Source organism: Cnephaeus nilssonii, assembly GCF_951640355.1.
Source record: "Cnephaeus nilssonii genome assembly, chromosome: 19".
Taxonomy (NCBI): Eukaryota; Metazoa; Chordata; class Mammalia; order Chiroptera; family Vespertilionidae; genus Cnephaeus; species Cnephaeus nilssonii.
The window spans coordinates 38,933,263-38,952,859 of NC_137090.1; the positions used below are offsets into that span (position 1 = coordinate 38,933,263).

At 46.7% G+C, this 19,597-nt stretch overlaps 1 protein-coding gene across 1 annotated transcript in view; it reads right to left on the bottom strand.

Moving 5' to 3' along the window:
• GP1BA (glycoprotein Ib platelet subunit alpha) overlaps window positions 1-19,597 on the bottom strand; it is a 26,050-nt gene continuing 6,453 nt past the window's right edge. Inside the window, exons 2-3 of the mRNA XM_079798115.1 lie at window positions 3,376-3,466; window positions 1-3,141 (exon numbers count right to left, since the gene is read on the bottom strand). Of these exons, the coding sequence (XP_079654241.1) occupies window positions 1,006-3,135 (2,130 nt within the window). The 5' untranslated portion in view covers window positions 3,136-3,141; window positions 3,376-3,466 and the 3' untranslated portion in view covers window positions 1-1,005. The remainder of the gene's footprint in view (window positions 3,142-3,375; window positions 3,467-19,597) is intronic.

Sequence of the window (19,597 nt, forward strand, 5' to 3'; positions counted from 1 at the left end):
TCTAAGGCTAGATCTTTTGGGGTGAGTAGTGCAACTAGAGTGGGGGAGTTGGAGCCCTGGGAATGCCAGGGACAGGTGTCCCAGCCACTCTCCCTCTCCAAAAGAACTTCAAAGTTTTCTTTTTGAAATTATTTTTTATTATACAAATAATATGATGATAGAAAATGCCAAGCAGAGGAAAGGAAAACCATATTTATACCATCCCAAGACAATCAGGGTTCACATTTTGATAAATCTCTTCAAATTTTCAATACACAGATAAATGTGGGGGCCGCTCTTCTATTTTTTTTTTTAAATATATTTTATTGATTTTTTTACAGAGAGGAAGGGAGAGGGATAGAGAGTTAGAAACATCAATGAGAGTTAGAAACATCGATCAGCTGCCTCTTGCACACCCCCTACTGGGGATGTGCCCGCAACCAAGGTACATGCCCTTGACCGGAATCGAACCTGAGACCGTTGAGTCCGCAGGCCGACGCTCTATCCACTGAGCCAAACCGGTTTTGGCCGCTCTTCTATTTTTAAAAAATACTTTTATTGATTTTTTTTTTTAAGAGAGAGAGAGAGAGGAATAGAGAGGTAGAATCATCAATCATCAATTGGCTGCCTCCTGCGTGCCCCACACGGGATTGAGCCCACAACCCAGGCATGTGCCCTGAGCAGGAATTGAACCATGACCTCTTGGTTTATAGGACGATGCTCAATCGCTAAGCCACACCAGCCAGACTCTATTCTGTTTTTTATTTGCTTTTTCCTAAAACTTCCCCAAAGTGGTAAAAACCTAGTGGTCTGACACCCGCCCCTACATCCAATGCTTTTTTCTATGAACCACCCCACTCCATCTCACTTCCTCTCCTGGCTTACTGGTTTTGAGGTTATGTTCCTGTGGTAAAAAAGTAATTAAGACCTCCCCCTGACCCTGTGATTTTCACTATCCCCCACCCCCCACTAGATCCCAGTAAGAAAGCCCATTAGAGCCTCTCAAAGTCCCCAAATCACCCAACCTCAGAGGCTGTGGCCAGAGTACCTAATGCCCACTGTACCCAGCAGGTCCTGACCACGACCCAGACTCAGGGCTGAGGGCCGCCGTCCTGCCACCAGAGGCCCTACACGGCCATTAGGCCGGATCCACAGGAAGAGGCTGGAGCGGAAAGTTGGGAGTGATCCTTGGAGGAAAAGCAGCCAGGCCCGGGGCACAGCCACTTGCCTTCCCCTCTGCAGCTCCAGATGGGTGGTGTGCTTGGCTGTGGTCAGGGCAACAGGCTGGCCAAAGTCCAGGGCCTGTGCTTTCATGTGCCGGACCCAGATCAGCAGCAGGATGAGGACCACAGAAGCAAACAGGAGCCAGAGGAGACCCAAGATGTAGAAGCCCAGGGAAAGGAGACAGCAAAAGTCGGGGTTGAGAAAAGGGTCCTTTCTGGAGCTACCCACATTCCCTTGAGCCAATCCTCGGACCTTGGCGAGGTCAACAAAGTCAGAGATGATTGTTGTGGATTCTAAGGGAGGGAGGGAGGTGGGTTCTGTGGTGGTTAATGTGGTCAGTTCTGAGGTGGTATGGAGTGTGGTGGGTTCTGAGGTGGTTGGGGTTGTGATGGGTTTTGGGGTGGTCAGGGTTGTGGTAGGCTCTGGGGTAGTCAGGATTGTGGTGGATTCTGGGGTAGTCGGGGCTGTGGTGGGCTTTGGGGTGGTCAGGGCTGTAGTGGGCTCTGGGGTGGTCGCGGCTGTGGTGGATTCTGGGGTGCTCGGGGTTGTGATGGGTTTTGGGGTGGTCAGGGTTGTGGGTTCTGGGGTGGTCAGGATTGTGGTGGGCTCTGGGGTGGTCGGGGTTGTGGTGGGCTCTGGGGTGGTCGGGGCTGTGGTGGGCTCTGGGGTGGTCCGGGTTGTGGTGGGCTCTGGGGTGGTCGGGGCTGTGGTGGGCTCTGGGGTGGTCCGGGTTGTGGTGGGCTCTGGGGTGGTCGGGGCTGTGGTGGGCTCTGGGGTGGTCGGGGCTGTGGTGGGCTCTGGGGTGGTCGGGGCTGTGGTGGTTTCAGTCGTGGGTTTGGGAGTGTGGGAGAATGTAATGGATTCTAACGTGGTTGGAAATGTGGTCTGTTTCTTAGTGGACTCAGGGGTTGGAGGCAAGTAGGGCACTTGGCTGGCTGGAGAAGCAGTAGATTCTGAGTAGAGTAGGCCCCAGTGAGTTGTATGGGCTTTGGTGCTGGTGACCACAGCCCTTCTGGTAGGCACCTTCTCACTCGTAGGGTCCTCGTCATATTCATCATAGTCCTCTGAGCCATCCCCAACTTTGAGAGGCGCGCAGTCCTTCCCGAAGTACGCAGAGACGGGTGTTGAGGGCTGATTGACACATCGCACGCTCTCCACATTGGGGGTCATGGCTTTGTTATCCACACCCTCCTTCCATAAGTAGACATTGTCAGCATTGTGTCGCAGCCAGCGACTGAAATAAAGGATGTTGCAGTCGCAGAACCAGGGGTTGCTGTGGAGAAAAGCAAAAGGCAGAAGGCGGTTTCCGAAGAAGCCCTCTGGTATTGTTCGCAGCCAGTTTCCTTGGAGGTAGAGGGTGTCAAGCTCCTCCAACCCATCCAGGAGCTCAAGGGGCAGCTCCAGCAACTGGTTGTCGGCCAGATTGAGCTTCCTCAGCTGGACTGTGGACGCCAGGAGCCGGGGTGGCAGAGTCTTCAGCTTGTTGCCACGCAGGGAGAGCTCATGGAGGTGGCTCAGGCCATCCAGGACACCCGGAGACAACGAGGTCAGCTTGTTGAAGGAGGCGTCCAGGGTAGTGAGTGCTGGCAGAGTCTGTCCTAGCGAGGGCAGGCTTGCCAACTTGTTGCGGGGTATCTCCAGGGTCTCCAGCAGTGGTAGTTTCACATCAGCCTGCAGTTCGGTCAGTTGGCTGTCACCCAGATGCAGCTGGGTAAGGCTAGTCAGAGGCTCTAGGGACGCCATGGAGAAGGTGTGCAGGGGGTTCTCACCCAGGCGGAGGATGGTGGTGCCTGGCGGCAAATCTGAAGGCATTGCCTTCAGACCCCGATTATCACAGTTCACTTCCACCTGGCTGGCCACTGTGGAGACCTCACAGGAGGGATCAGAGTGTGAAAGGCTCGGTAGCAGGAGCAGCAAGAGGAGGAGAGGCATGAGGACCTGTGGGCAATGGGAGTTTGAGTGGGTACCTCACTGGCCCCAACATTATTCCCCCAGGCCCTAGCCCTCGCTGAAGCCTCCAGGACCCTTTCCAGAAACTTGGCTCCCACACCTCCCAACCTCTCCACTCCCCTCTCCCGCCCTTGTCCCCCAAAGCCTTAACTGCTATCTCCAGGTCCTTGGCTCTCATCCTTCCCTCAGACGCCCTCCCCTCCCGGCCGAACCCCAGCTTACGGGCAGGCAGAAGGGCAGGCAGAAAAACCTCCGGAGGCACAGAGCTTCTCCCAGGGTGTGACTGGGTCCTTCTTCCAGCTCGAGGGAGGGCCTGGGCAGGGGCAGGAAGGGAATGGGGATGGGAGGAAGTGCCAACCTGATAGGGACTCCTGTGACCCAGTGAACAGTCTCCCTCCCGGACACAGGCCCTTATCACCCCCTTCCACAGCTTTCCCCCAAGCCCTCCTTTTGGCTCTACTCTCTCCCACTTTCCTTCTACATCAGGGAGATTGGGAGTGGACTTCTTTAACCACCACCCTCATCCAGCTTTTAGAAACCCCTCCAGCTGCCACTCTCACTTCCCCTTCACAGCTACATCCTTAGCGCTGCCTAATTTTAACCCTCACCTCCACCCCTCCACTGGTTCAGCATTCTCGCCAAGGTTGCCAGTGCCCCCAACCCCTCTACAACCTCTGGACCCTTCTCCATTATGATCTTACTTGTTTTCCGCAGCCTGCATACTCACGGTCACACCCACCTTGAGACTCATAATACTAATTTTCCTGGTTTTCTCTTACCTTTCCGGCTAGCCCTTCCCCATCTCCTTTGTGGATTCTTCTTCCTCTGTCCTTCATGAAAATTAACCAGCCCCCAGACTTGGGTTCTTTGGGCCTCTTTTTTTCTTCTTCTTTTTTATGCTACACAAACACCTGAGATTATCCTTGTCCATTCCCTTGCATTCAACTACCACTTGTACTCCAGCGACTTAAAATTTTATCTCTAGCCCAGACCTCTCTCTTGAGACCCAAACACATTTATCCCACTGCCTTTTGGATTTCTGGAGTGTCCCAAAGACACTAGAACAATGTGTTCAAAACAGAGCTCATCATGTCTCTCCAAGAAGCTTATCCTCCCATGTTGTCCAGCCTGGTGAATGGTACCATTATGCATTGATTTGTCTACTAGCGATTTTCAACCGTTTTCATTTCATGGCACACAAACTAATTACTAAAATTCTGCAGCACACCAAAAAATACATTTTTTGCTGATCTGACAAAAAAATAGGTATAACTTTGACTGATTTATAAAAAAAAATAATAATAATGGTAATTACCTACTCTTTTTGCTCCAAAGTGACTTTTTAAAAAGTCAGGTGCCATTTTAAAAAAAAAAGCCAGGTGACTGTATTTGTATATAAGGATTTCTGGTACCAAAACGTAACCAATCAATTGCAACCTTATTATGCAACATGATCAACAAGATGCAACTCTATTATATGACATATATTTATGGTTCAAGATGGCATTCACAGTGGACTGCTATTGTTTTGGCTATTGTTATTTATTTATTTACTAGAAGCCCATTTGCACGAAGATTCCTGCAAGACATTCATTCACCTGGCTGCCTGCACCAGTTTTCCGCCGGCACCAGGGGACCCAGGCCTTGGCTCTGGCCACAGTTTTCCGCCTTCTTTCAGGGTCAGGGCTTGGCCCCGGGCGGTGGCGGCAGCGGCGCGGGGCAGGCGCTGCCCGCCCCACGCCACCAACAGGGATCTGGGCGCCTCCCGCCAGCCCGGGGGTCTGTCAGCCGCTCAGCGATGGGGGGCGGGGCAGTGCGTGGGAGCCGCCATCTTGGTTAATTTGCATAGCACCCTGATTGGCTGTGGGCATAGCGAAGGTACGGTCAATTAGCATGTTACCCTTTTATTAGGTAGGATTTTTCAAAGTAACATCATTTTTACTTATTTTTAATATATTTTTATTGCTTTTAGAGAGAGGAAGGGAAAAGGAGAGAGATAGAAACATTGATGACAGAGAGACATGGGTTGACACTCAACTACTGAGCCACACCGGCCAGGCTGTTGTCATTTTTCTGTTTGTTTTTTTGTTAATCCTCACCCAAGGATATTTTTCCATTGATTTTAGAGAGAGTGTTAGGGAGGGTAAGGGACAGAGAGAGAGAAACATCAATGTGTCTCTTCCACATCTATTGGTTGCGTCCTGCGTGTGCCCCGACTGGGCTGGGGATTGAGCCTTCAACCGAGGTACATGCTTCACTGGAATTGAACATGAGATCCTTCAGTCCATAGGCTGACGCTGTAACTACTGAGCCAAACCAGGTAGGGCTGTTGTCATCTTTAAAAATGTGACAGTCTAAGGGAAAAGAGGTCAGGGCCCTGACTAAATAGCCAGGTATTGCATGTTTTAAAAATTCTTGCAGCACACTAGTGTGCCGCAGCATACTGGTTGAAAATCACTGGTCTGGCCCAGCCAGTGTGGCTCAGTGGTTGAGTGTCGACCCATGAACCAAGAGGTCGCTGGTTCGATTCCCAGTCAGGGCACATGCCTGGGTTTCAGGCTTAATCCCCAGTAGGGGGTGTGCAGGAGGCAGCTGATGGATGTTTCTCTATCATTGATGTTTCTATCTACCCCTCTCCCTTCTTCTCTCTCTCTCAAATAAATAAAAACGTATTTTTAAAAATTGCTGGTCCGGCCCTGGCTTGTTAGAGTATCATCCTGATACACCAAGGTTGTGGATTTGCATTCCAGTTTGGACACATACAAAAAACAACCAAAGAATGCATCATAAATGGAACAACAAACTGATGTTCCCCTCTCTCTTCCTCTCTCTCTCTTTCAAATCAATAAATTAAAAAAAAAATAAAGAAAATTGCTGGTCTAAGATAGATACAAAAAAAGAATGAAAGATGTCCTGGCTGGTGTGGCTCAGTTGGTTGGACGTCATCTCCTGCACTGAACGGTGGCCAGTTCATTCCTGGTCAGAGCACGTGCCTGACTTCTGAGCCCGATCCCCAATGGGGGACATGCAGGAGGCAGCTGATTAATGTTTCACTCTCACATCAATGTGTCTCTCTCTCCCTCTCTCTCAAAATAATATTGATTTTTAAAGTTTTTTTAAAAAAATAAAAGAAAAGAACAAAAACAAAGACAAAATGAGCCCTAGCCAGTCTGACTCCGTGTATAGCGTCGGCCTGCAGACCGAAGGGTCCCGGGTTCGATTCTGGTCAAGGGCACATACCTCAGTTGTAGGCTCCTCCCCCAGCCCAGGCCCTGGTTGGGGGTGCATGCAGGAGGCAACCAATCAATGGGTTTCTCTCACATCGATATTTCTCTCTTCCACTCTTTCAAAAAATCAATGGAAAAATATCCTGGGTGAAGATTAAAAAAAAAAAAAAAAAAGACAAAATAAAACAAAAGCCCAAAGGGGGAAAGAGAACAACAGAAAGAAAGAAAATGCTGGTCTAGCCATTCAATCAATACAAACAAAATCCCTGATAGTTATCCTTAACTCCTCCCCTCCCTCATCCCCACATCCAACTTGTCACCAAGTTCCATTGATTTTACCTCCTAATCGCTCTCAAATCCACTTTTTTAATTTTCCTACTGCCGCCCTTCCTAGTCCAGGGTGCTATCTTCTCTCTCCTGCTTCACCACAACAGCCTGCCATCTGGTATCCTAGCTTTCTGACTTCCCTTTCTCCCATTCTCCACTGGAGCTCTTTCAGAACTTCAGATTTGCTCAAATACTTCACTGCTTATTCATCAATGGCTCTTTACAGGAGGACGTCTAAGGCCCCTAACATGACCTATAGAGTCCTGTGCCTACCTCACCAGTCCCATCTCTTAACACTGGACCATTTTCTTTCTTGTGCCTGGGCTCTTATCTCTTATCTCCTTCTGCGTAACTCTTACTTATATGGAAAGTTCCAGTCCAGAATTCCTTCATCTAGAAAACCTTTTAGGACTTGCCAACATCAGGTTAGGTGCCTGTTTCAGAGATTCAGCCACCATTGCCTAATGATTAACATGCCCTACCTACTGTACCCCAGAAAGGGCCTGAGCCTGCCCTTGTCTACTTGCCATTGGTGACTGGACAAGGGGTGCACACGAGCCAGATGCAGTTAGTCCGCAGTCTTGCCATTTATATATTTGCCAGCTGCAAAAAGTATTTGAAAATGTGGAGAAAAGGAGACAGCAAACAGCAGGAAGTGAGTAGAAAGTTGTATATAGAGAGATTACGATGTGGGATACGGCCCTGAGGCTGTTGGTTTTTGCTGCATTAGTAACAGGGCTTATAGTTGTAAGCAGCAGAAGATGATCTGGTTAATTTAGGTGGAAAGGAATTTATTAAAAATACATTGGCTAGTTTACAGATTTGTCCGTGAGGGCTAGAGAACCAAACTTGGAACTGTGTAGCCAGGACTGTGCCCAGAACTAGGCTGCAGAACCAGTCCGGTGAGCAAAGCGCTGCTCCTGCTGCAAGACCAGGTCATTGAAGCTTGACTGCTCCAGCTGCCAGCCAGGACTCAGTGTTTTCACAACCTCCCTCTGCAGAGGGAGAGCGAGGATTCTGTGCCACTGCTACTCCTTTGTGATACTAACTCCTGAGTCAACATCTGGGGTGACCTGATTGATCATGTGCCTGTGACTCAATGGGTCGGTGAAAGCAAGTATCTGCTATTTCCAACTTTTTAAAAAAATATATCTTATTGATTTTTCACAGAGAGGAAGGGACAGGGATAGAGAGTTAGAAACATCGATGAGAGAGAAACATCCATCAGCTGCCTCCTGCACACTCCCTACTGGGTATGTGCCCAAAACCAAGGTACATGCCCTTGACCAGAATTGAACCTGGGACCCTTGAGTCCGAAGGCTGACACTCTATCCACTGAGCCAAACCGGTTAGGGCTATTTCTAGTGTTTGTAATAGGAGCCAAGTTCTGCTTCTCCAAGGATTCATAAGTTGAAGGATTTTTGCAGTCATAGGTAAGAGATTCATGTGCTTGGGCACCTGCTGAAATGATCTTATGTTTCATTTTCTTCACATGTCAATGTCCTTAATTTTTTCCAGTTTTGCATCTTTGAATGCTTGGGATGAACCCTATTTGGCCATTCTGAATTATATTTTTCAGTATAATTCTAGGTTGGTTTGCTCACATTTTATTTAAAACTTTTACTTCTACATTAGAAAATAAGAGTGGTTGATGTCAGCATCATGACTAAGAAGACTCCATTGCTGCTCCACTTAAACTTGCAACAAGTCATACAACTATAACTCAATAAAGGATCCCTTGCTTAACACACACACCTGGAAGATTCAGGACAGCAGAAGGTGGGTGTGTTGAAACAGGGGAAATAGGGGAAGTGGCACGGGGGAAGGACGGGACAGTGGGCACCGATGCCGTTCAGCATCCACTGCGACTCCCGCAGGGCGGTAGCAGAGGAGATGTCCGGGTGCGGCCCTTCTCTTATGGCCTGGAGCATAAGAGGAGAAATGGCTTCTCACTTGCAAAAGGCCATCTCTCTTCTTTCCCATGGCAGAGCCAGGCAGAGGTGACTGGGAAGCTTAAAACAACAGACCAGGGCTGACAGCCATTACTGGGAGGGGGATGGAGCTGCAAGACTGCTAATTTACTCCCCTGCCCACACTCCCTGGCAGAGCCGGGTAAAGAAAACCGAGATGACCTTAGCACCGCACCAAAAGGAAAGTAGTCTATCCATCAGCCTGCTGAATTGTGGAGAGCACACAGTATCTAAACAAGAAAAAAGTTCATTTCCTCCATGCGCAGGCAGAGAAGCAAACCATTAAAGACCATACACAACGGAGGTAACAGAGAGAAAAAAAGTCCCCAGAAACCAAACTCTACGTCATGGAAGATGATGATTTAAATGACAGAGAATTTAAGATCGCAGTTATGAAGAAGCTCGGTGACATACACAGAAAGACAGTTCAGTAATCTTTACCAAAGAGATTGAAACTATAAGAGAGAACCGAAAAGGAATTCTGGAGCTGAAGAACTCAATAAAGGAGAAGAGGAATACACTAGAGAACACTGAAAAGAGAGCAGATCAGAGGGAAGAGTGAACATGAAGATAAAAACTTATAAAAAACAAAAACACAACAACCTGTAAGTGACTCAAGAGGGAGAAGAAAGAGAACCAAGAGGTTGTTGTTGATTTTTTTTTTAGTTTTTTTTTTAATGAAAGAACTCTATGAGAACTATCTGACTAAATTAGAAAGAGCAACATAAGGATAATAGGTATACCAAAAGGAGAGGAGAGGGAGATGGGAACACAGAGCTTAGTGAAAGAAATACTTGATGAGAACTTCCCAAGCTTATGGAAAGAACTGGACTTTAGAATAGAGGAAGCTCACAGACCAATGCTAACAGAACTTCTCCAGGTCACATTTTATTCAAACTGTCAAAAATTAATCTTCTGCCCTTTGAGGATAGAAGACAATGGCATCTGCAGGCCAGGAAGAGACCCTTGCCAGGAGCCCATGGCATGCACCCTGACTTGGGACTTCCCGTATCCAGAATATTCAGAACAAATATCTGTTGTTTAAGTCGGCCATGTGTGCGATATTTTGTGAGATCATTTTCTACCTCTGGATGGTATTATTAAAATTAATTTAAAGGCAAATGCTTATAAGAATTGGGTATTCTAAAATTCTCAGAAATATAGAAACCAACTCAAATGCTTTTAAAGTTCACGTGATCTGCCCAGCCCAGTGTGGCTGAGCAGTTGAGCATCGACCCAGGAACTAAGAGGTCACTGGCTCGCCGAAGCCGGTTTGGCTCAGTGGATAGAGCGTCAGCCTGTGGACTGAAGGGTCCCGGGTTCAATTCCGGTCAAGGGCATGTACATTGGTTGCGGGCACATACCCGGTGGGGGTGTGTGCGGGAGGCAGCTTGTCGTTTCTCTCTCATCGATGTTTCTAGCTCTCTATCCCTCTCCCTTCCTCTCTGTAAAAAATCAATAAAATATATATTTTTTTAAAAAGAGGTCACTGGCTTGATTCCTGGTCAGGGCATATGCCCAGGTTGCGGCCTTGGTCCCTGGTGTGTGTGTGGCGGGGGCGGGGGGGGGGGGTAGGAGGCAGCCCATCAGTGATTCTCTCTCATCATTGATGTTTCTATCTCTCTCTCCCTCTCCTTTCCTCTCTGAAATCAATAAAAAATATGTTTTTTTAAAAAGTTCATGTGATCTGAGATTAATCCTTAGTAAATAAAAACTAGCTTAAGTTTATTGGTTTAAGTAAAACAGGCATGTCTTTATTATACCTGGGTATTACAAAAATAAGTCCATGTTAATAACTGACTTCTTATATGTCTTTGAAGTTTTTCTAGAGGTTATAAAATGTCCAAGCTAAATAATGCTAATTTATTGTTTCTTAGTTTTCATTCAACATTGAGGTTTTTCAGGGTTAAAATAATCATGGACTATCTGCAGGAAAACTTCTAGTATACATTGTATGGTAAACAATGGTTGTAGATTAAATACATAGTCAGGACTATGGGAAACCCAAGATGACTGTTTGGATCTTCCCTCTCCCTGGCTCCCCATTTTTTTGTTTTTTATTTTTGTATTCCTTCCACGTATCATAGTGCATTTAAGCTGGACTTAGATGAAGACACTTATGAGTTGATATTTTTGAAAGGAGACATTTTACACTATTGCCAGTTTGAAAGAATCCAAGTAAGTAACTGCTTTCTTTCAATGTGAGCTCCAAGGAGATAAAGACTTTAAATATTGTTGTTGTTTTTTTGAAAAAACATCAAATAAAAGACAATCTCCCACCTTGTTTGAAGAGACCTTATCAGGTGCCTAACTGCAAATGAATATCTACCCTGGTCTATGGCCATTAAAGACTCCTTGAGGCCCTGGCCGGGTAGTTCAGTTGATTAGAACGTTGTCCCGATGTGCCAAGGTTGCAGGTTCCATCTCTAGTCAGAGCACATACAAGAATCAACCAATGAATGTATAAATACTGAAATGAATCAATAAATGGATGTTTCTCTCTCTGTCTCTCTTCCTGCCTCTCTCTCTAAAAATAAATAACAGCCCTAGCCAGTTTGGCTCAGTGGATAGAGTGTCAGCCTGTATACCGAAGGGTCCTGGGTTCGATTCTGGCCAAGGGCACGTACCTCGGTTGCAGGCTGCACCCCTGACCCTGGTCAGGACGCATGCAGGAGACAACCAATCAATGTTTCTCTCATCATTGATGTTTCTATCTCTCTCTCCCTCTCCCTACCTCTCTGAAATCAATTAAAAAATTTTAAAATAAAAATAAAGACTCCTTGATGATGAGAAGCCACTGACACCAGAGGTAGACAGCTATCCCAAAATACCCAAAGGCTTGTATATATATGTGTTGATATTGAATTCAGAATCCATTTTGGTTGATTGTTTTTACCTATATGCTAATGATGTTAGTCATAATAATAGTTATACTTGTTCTTGGGGTTCTTCTATATAGTCCAGCTATTTATGATTACTGAACATGTATAAGATAACTGTTAATACTCTTTTCCTGGCTTATGTAAATGTAATACTAGCCTTGCCAGTATGGCTCAGTGGATAGAGCATTGGCCTGCGGACTGAAGGGTCCTGAGTTCGATTCCGGTCAAGGGCATGGCTCGATCCCCAGTGGGGGTTGTGCAGGAGGCAGCTGATCGATGCTATTCTCTCATCAATGTTTCTAACTCTCAATCCCTCTCCCTTCCTCTATAGAAATCAATTAAAAAATATATATAAAAAATAATACTAGATGCCAGATACAGAAAAATGAGACAGAATGCAGAACTTGGATCATGATAGTTCATAAGACAGAAATGGTTCAGAGTGCTTTATTGCAATGAAGGTCATAGACCAGACTGCCTTCCAATTACCTGCCCCTCCCTTTTGGGGAAATTTTGACCTCAAATAGATCCCATGGTTACAGTATTTTGCCATCTCCAATGGTCAACAAAAGACTTCAATATTGACTCCCGAGGAATGAGCCTTCCTAGTGCTATGAGACCATACTATCTGTTCCAAAGGTTAGTCATCAATGCATCCTTCAGGCTGATTAATGATCAAAAGGGGGACTGTGGATGAAAAGGGAAGTTCTATGGAAAGTAACCCCACAGGCTGATCTAATCATAAATTCCTAACTGGGCAGGTCATGGTAGGTAGTTGTGCTCTAGGCCTATAGTTTCTTTAGTGAAAGGTTGTTTTGTTTTGTTTTTGTTAATCCTCACCCGAGGATGTTTTTCCACTGATTTTTAGAGAGAGTGGAATGGAGGGGGAGAGACAGAGAGAGAGAAATATCGATTTGTTGCCTCCCACATGCGCCTTGACTGGGGCCGGGGATCAAGCCTGCAACTCTTCAGTCTGCCAGCGGGCCAGTGAAAGGTTTTTAGCCAGCCCTGAAGAGAGCACATAATCTTGTTAACTACTCTATTAATCCAATCCCAGCCTTGCTCTCTCCAATCTTCCTTGGATCACCTCCCTAATTTCAATATACATAAAAGAAGCTGCAAAATTTATTCTCAGGAGTATTCGAGCTCTTGCTCCATGGCATATGTCATCAGTTTGTCTCAAATAGACTCTTATGATTTCAGTAAAGGCTAACAAATGAGAAATCAATAACAAAGAATTATAGAGGCCGCCGGAGGAGACTATAACCTACAAAGGAGACCCCATTAGATTATCACCAATTTTTTAAGCAGAAACATTACAAGACAGGAGAGAGTAGGAGGAATCTTCCTCTCTAATAAAATGGTAATATGCAAATCAACCATCACTCTGCTACATAGGCCACGCCCACCAGCCAAGCCACGCCCACCAGCCAATCAGGGTGAGTATGCAAAATAACCCCATCCAAGATGGCTACAGCCACAGAGAACAAGGTTTCCCAGGTAACAGAGGAAGCCAAGCTTTCCAATAGCCGTTGCAGGCCTAAGCCTCCACTCAAGCTACAAAGTTTCAATTATAGAAGGTAAACAAATTCAAACAAATGGCGGCAGAATGGAGCTTGAGAGAGCAGGCCAGGGTTGCCGGTGGCAACAGGGGAAGCAAAGCTTTCCGCACACCCTGGCCGGGCTCACCCGCTTAAGGCTACAAAGTTTCAATTGTAGAAGGTGAATTAACTGCCACAGAAATGGCTGCCGCCCCGGAGGGAGCAGCAGGCTTGGCTCCGGTCCAGGCTACAAAGTTTCAATTGTAGAAGGAAAATAAATTCCAGATACCAGGGCCTCTGCTTGGGTTGCCAGGGGGTGTGGCCGGCCCTCAAACCACCACAGGCCCCTCGCTCAGGCCGCCCCACGCCCCAAGGGAACCCCACCCTGATCCGGGACACCCTTCAGGGCAAACCAGCTGGCCCCCACCCCTGTACCAGGCCTCTATCCTATCTAATAAAAGAGTAATATGCAGATTGATCACCACTCCAACACACAATATAGCTGCCCCCATGTGGTCAAAGATCCTGCCCCCATGTGGACACAAGATGGCCACCACAAGATGGCCAGCAGGAGAGGGCAGTTGGGAGGCACCCGGCCTGCAAGGGAGGGCAGTTGAGAGGGACCAGGCTTGCAAGGGAGGGCAGTTGGAGGTGATCAACCCTGCAGGAGAGGGCAGTTAGGGGTGACCAGGCTGGCAGAGGAGGGAAGTTGGGGGCAAACAGGCTGGCAGGGGAGCAGTTAAGCATCAACCAGGCTGGCAGCGGAGTGGTTAGGGGGTGATCAGGCTGGCAGGCAGAAGCGGTTAGGGGCAATCAGGAAGGCAGGCAGGCAAGCAGTTGGGAGCCAGCAGTCCTGGATTGTGAGAGGGATGTCCGACTGCCTGTATAGGCCCGATCCCACCAGGATCGGGCCTAAACGGGCAGTCGGACATCCCTCCAGGAGTCCCAGATTGGAGAGGGTACAGGCTGGGCTGAGGGACAACCCCCCGCTGTGCACGAATTTCGTGCACCGGGCTTCTAGTATATAATAAAGAGGGAATATGCAAATTGACCATCACTCTGCCACAAATAAGGCGGCACCCACAGTAGAGGCGGGGGTTTCCATAACACAAGATGGCTGCACCCACAGCTGAGGCCGAGTTCCCGTAACGAGCCTTAAAGAGCAATCAGCAGGGACCTAAGGCTGCATGCCCCTCAGCCCCTGTGGGGCTTGACAGGGGACCTAAGGCCATGCCCCCTACCCTGGTGCCAGGCCGGGGGACCTCAGGCCATGTCCCCTGCCCGGCAGGGCTTGAAAGGAGACCTCAAGGTGCACCCCCCACCCTGGTGCTGGGCCAGGGGACCTCAGGCTGCTCCCCCCGCCCCGGTGCCAGGCCAGGGGACCTCAAGCTGCACCCTCCACCCCAGCACCAAGCCAGGGGACTTGAGGCTGCACCCCCCGCCTGGCGGGGCTTGACAGGGGACCTGAGGCCATGCCCTCCACCTGGTGTGGCTTGACGGAGAACCTCAAGGTGCGCCCCTGCGCCCCAGTGCTAGGCCGGGGGACCTCAGGCTGCTCCCCTTGCCCCAGGCCAGGGGACCTCAGGCTGTGTCCCCCCCGCTAGCGGGGCTTGACGGGGGACCTGAGGCTGTGCCCCCCTTCCTGTGGAACTTGATGGGGGACCTCAGGCCACGCCCCCTGCCCTGGTGCTGGGCCAGGGGACTTGAGGCTGCACCCCCCGCCCAGTGGGGCTTGACAAGGGTGGGACCCACCGGGTCTGGATCTAGCCCAATGGAGGGGGGGCCGGCCAGGTCTGGGTCTTATGCGATTTTGAGGTGCACGTTGGTGGGTGGGGACTTGATTCTGGGTCCCATGGTGCACCTCAGATTCTGACAGAAGGAAGATTTTCATATACATTTTACTAATTTTCTTTCATCTCTGACACTTCTATTATAGAGAAAGGGCAAATAGCAAATATTAAAATATTTCCTCTAATTAATCCCCTTTTAATGTGCACAAATTTCATGCACTGGGCCACTAGTTATTTATAACATTGAAAGAGAAGAACCATCAGCTAATGATAATATATCCAGCAAAAATCATCCTTTATGCCCTAGCTGATTTGGCTCAATGGTCAGAGTGTCAGCCCAAAGACTAAAGAGTCATGGGGTTGATTCCATCAAGGGCATGTACCTCGGTTGCAGGTTCAATCCCTGGCCCCATGCGGGAGGCAACCAGTTGATGGATGTGTCTCTCTCAAATCGATGTTTCTCTCTCTCTCTCTGTCTCTCCCCCTCCCTTCCACTCTCTCTAAAAAATCAATGGGCCCTAGCCAGTTTGGCTCAGTGGATAGAGTGTCGGCCTGCAGATTGAAGGGTCCTGGGTTCAACTCAGTCAAGGCCATATGCTCAGGTTGCAGCCTCAATCCCCAGCAGGGGGCATGCAGGAGGCAGCCAATCAATGATTCTCATTATTGATGATTCTCTCTCTCTCTCTCTCTCTCTCTCTCTCTCTCTCTCTCTCTCTCTCTCTTTTAATTTAATAAATCTTTATTGTTCAGATTATTACAATTGTTCCTCTTTTTTCCCCCCATAGGTCTCTTCCACCAGGTTCTTACCCCACCCTCTGCCCTTACCTCCCCGCACTGTCCTCATTCTTTCTTTCTTTCTCTTTCTCTCTCCATTCCTCTCTGAAATCAATAAAAATATATTTTTAAAAATAAATGGAAAAAATTTCCTTGGGTGAGGATTAACAAAACAAAATAAAAATTATCCTTTAGATCTGAAGAAAAAAATAAAGGCTTTCCTAGACAAACAAAAGCTGAGAGAATTTACCACTACCAGACCCACATTACAAGAATTGTTGAAAGAAGCTCTTCTATCCGAGACCAGTTTTGCTCAGTGGATAGAGCGTTGGCCTGCGGACTGAGGGGTCCCGGGTTCGATTCCGGTCGGGGGCGTGTGCCTTGGTTGCGGGCGCATCCCCAGATGGGGGTGTGCAGGGGGCAGCTGATTGATGTTTCTCTCTCATCAATGTTTCTAGCTCTCTGTCCCTCTCCCTTCCTCTCTGTAAAAAATCAATAAAATATATATTTTAAAAAAAAGAAGCTCTTCTACCACAAACAAAAAGACAAAAGTATACACAGCTTTGAGTAAAATGAACAATAGACAGACAGAAACAGGAAACTGCAAAACTACTTCAGAATAGGATGCTAAATACTTAATTATAGCATAAAGGTTAAAGGGGGAAGGGAGACATTAAAAATAACTACAATTACTGCAATTTGGTAACAAATGCACAACGTAAAGAAAGATAATTTGTAACAACAAAATCATAAAAGGGGAGGAGAAAAAGGATTGACCAGATACAGGTGAATGAAGATAAGAGGCAAGTAGAAGAAAAAGGACTATTTTATGCATGAGACGTTTTACACAAACATAATGGTAACCACAAAACAAAAATCTAGAGCTAAAACATGAAACAACAACAAAAAAGTGAGCAGAAAAAAACATAATAATAAACCACCAAAACAAAATAGTGAACAGAATCACAAGGGAAAAGAAACAATGGAGATACAGATCAATCAGAAAATGAGAGATAAAATGGCTGTAGTAAGTCCCCATCCTATCTAATAATAGAGTAACATGTAAATTACCATCACTCCGCTACGCCCACGATTGGGCGGCGGGAGGCTGGGGGGCGGGACTCGGGGTGGCCTATCCGGCCATTGAGAGGCACGGATCCGCTGCCACTGAGGGGGGCTACCCTGCTGTTGAGAGGCGCAGGGGGCGGGACTCCCGCCCCCTGTGCCTCTCAACGGCCAGATCCTTGGCTGCTGAGGGGGCCTGCCGCGGACACCCAGCTGTGCCTCTCAACCGCAGGGTAGCCAGGTGTCCGCTGCAGCCCCCCCTCAGCGGCCGTTGAGAGGTGCAGGGGGCAGGAGTCCCGCCCCCTGCGCCTCTCAACAGCAGGGTAGCCCCCCTCAGCCGCTGCGGACCATCAAAAGTGTGGGAGCTGGGTGCCTGTCTGCTCCGGCACCAGGCCTTTCAGAAGCCTCCGGCGGCGGAGGCTTCTGAAAGGCCTGGTGCCGGAGCAGACAGGCACCCAGCTCCACCGCAGAAAAGCGAAAGCGTGTAGGGGACCCTACATGTGCATGATTCAATCATGCACTGGGCCTCTAGTATATCAATAATCACCCTAAGTGTAAATGGACTAAACTCACCAATCAAAAGCACAGAGTAGTGGAACGAATTAATAAACAAGACTCAACTCTAGCCCTAACCGGTTTGGCTCAGTGGATAGAGCGTTGGCCTGCGGACTGAAGGGTCCCAGGTTCGATTACGGTCAAGGGCATGTACCTTGGTTGCCGGCACATCCCCAATAGGGGGTGTGCAGGAGGCAGCTGGTTGATGTTTCTCTCTCATCGATGTTTCTAACTCTCTATCCCTCTCCCTTCCTCTCTGTAAAAAATTAATAAAATACATTTTTTTAAAAAAGAAAAAAAAAAAGACTCAACTCTATGTTGCCTGCAGGGGATTCATCTAAGCTCCAAAGACAAACATAGGCTCAAAAGGGAAAGCTGGAAGATGATACTTGAAGCAAATGGCATCTAGAGAAAAGGGCATAGCAGTACTTGTATCAGACAAAATAGATTTCAAGATAAAAAAGGTAAAAAGAGACAAAGATGGGCACTTTATAGTGATAAAGTGGATAACACCAAGAAGATATAACATATATGCACCAAAATATATAAAGCAATTACTAACAGTCCTACAGGGGAAAAAGGACAAAAATACAATTACAGTAGAGGACTGAATACACCATTGTCAGCAATAGACAGATCATCCAGACGGAAAGTCAATACGGAAATTAGACAAAATGGACTTAATCAATATTTATAGAACTTTTCATCCCCAAAGGACAGAATACACATTCTCCTCAAGAGCTCATGGGACAGTCTCAAGGATAGAAAATACGCTACATTCCCAAAATGTTGGTATGTCATATTGTCATTTTTATTTGTCTCTCTATATATTTTGACATTTTCTTTTCCTTCTTCTTTGACACAATAGTTTTTCCGTAGTATGTGGTTTATTTTTTGACTTTAGAGAGAGGGGTAGGGAGAGAGAAACATCGACTTGTTGTTCCACTTATTTATGCATCCATTGGTTGCTTCTTGCATGTGCCCTGAGCAGAGATCAAATCTGCAACCTTGGTGTATCAGGACAAAGATCTAACCAACTAAACTATCCAGCCAGGGCCAGTAGCATGCTGTTTAATCTCCGCGTATTTGTGGTTTTTCAGCTTCTTAAAGTTAATTTCCAGTTTCTTTGAAAAGAAAAATAAACTTGACAAATCTCTGGTTAGACTCACTAAGGACAAAAGAGAAAAGACTCAAATATGGTAAATAAAATCAGAAGTGAATGAGGAGAAGTCACAACGGATATCATAGAAACACAAAGGGTTACATAAGAATACTCTGAGCCCTGGCCGGTTTGGCTCAGTGGATAGAGCGCCAGCCTGTGGACTGAAGGGTCCCAGGTTTAATTCTGGTCAAGGGCACATACCCTGGTAGCGGGCTCGATCCCCAGTGGGGGGCGTGCAGGACACAGTCAACCGATGATTCTCTCTCATCATTGATGTTTCTATCTCTCTCTCCTTCTTCCTTCCTCTCTGAAATCAATATTTAAAAAAATATTTTAAAAAAGAATACTCTGAAAGTCTATACAACAGGATTATACAAAAATACTCTGAAAGCCCATACACCTCCAGATTCACTAACCTATAAGAAATGGACAAATACACAACCTTAGAAATATACAGCCTTCCTAGACTGAATCATGAAGAACTGGAAAACCTAAATAGACCAGTCACTAGTAAGAAAATTGAAACAGCAATCACAAACTCCCCACACAGACACCCAAAAAAGTCCAGGACTAGATGGCTTCACTGGTGAATTCTACCAAACATTCAAAGATTTAATACCAATCTATCTCAACCTACTTTAAAAAATTGAGGAGGAGGAGGACATACTTCCTAACTCATTTTATGAGCCCAACATTATCCTGCACTGTTATTCAACATAGTACTGGAAGTCCTAGCTAGAGAAATGAAACAAGAAAAAGACCAAAAAAAAAAAAAAAAAAAAAAAAAGGCATCCAAATTGGGAATGAAGAAAACTGTCGCTACCTGCAGATAACATGATTCTATATAGAGAGAACTTTAAAGACTCAAAAAAAAAAAAAAAAAAAAAAGAACTATTAGAAATCATAAACAAATACTGTAAAGTTGCAGGACACAAGATCAATATACAAAAATGCATTGCACTAACAATGAAACATCAAAAAGAGAAATGAAGAAAGTAATCCCATTTGTAAGTGCAACAAAAGGGATAAAATACCTCAGAATAAACTTAACAAAGAAGGTGAAGGACCCATACCCAGAAAACTGTAAAACATTGTTGAAACTGAAGAAATAAAAAAATATTCCATGTTCATGGATGGGAAGAATTAACATT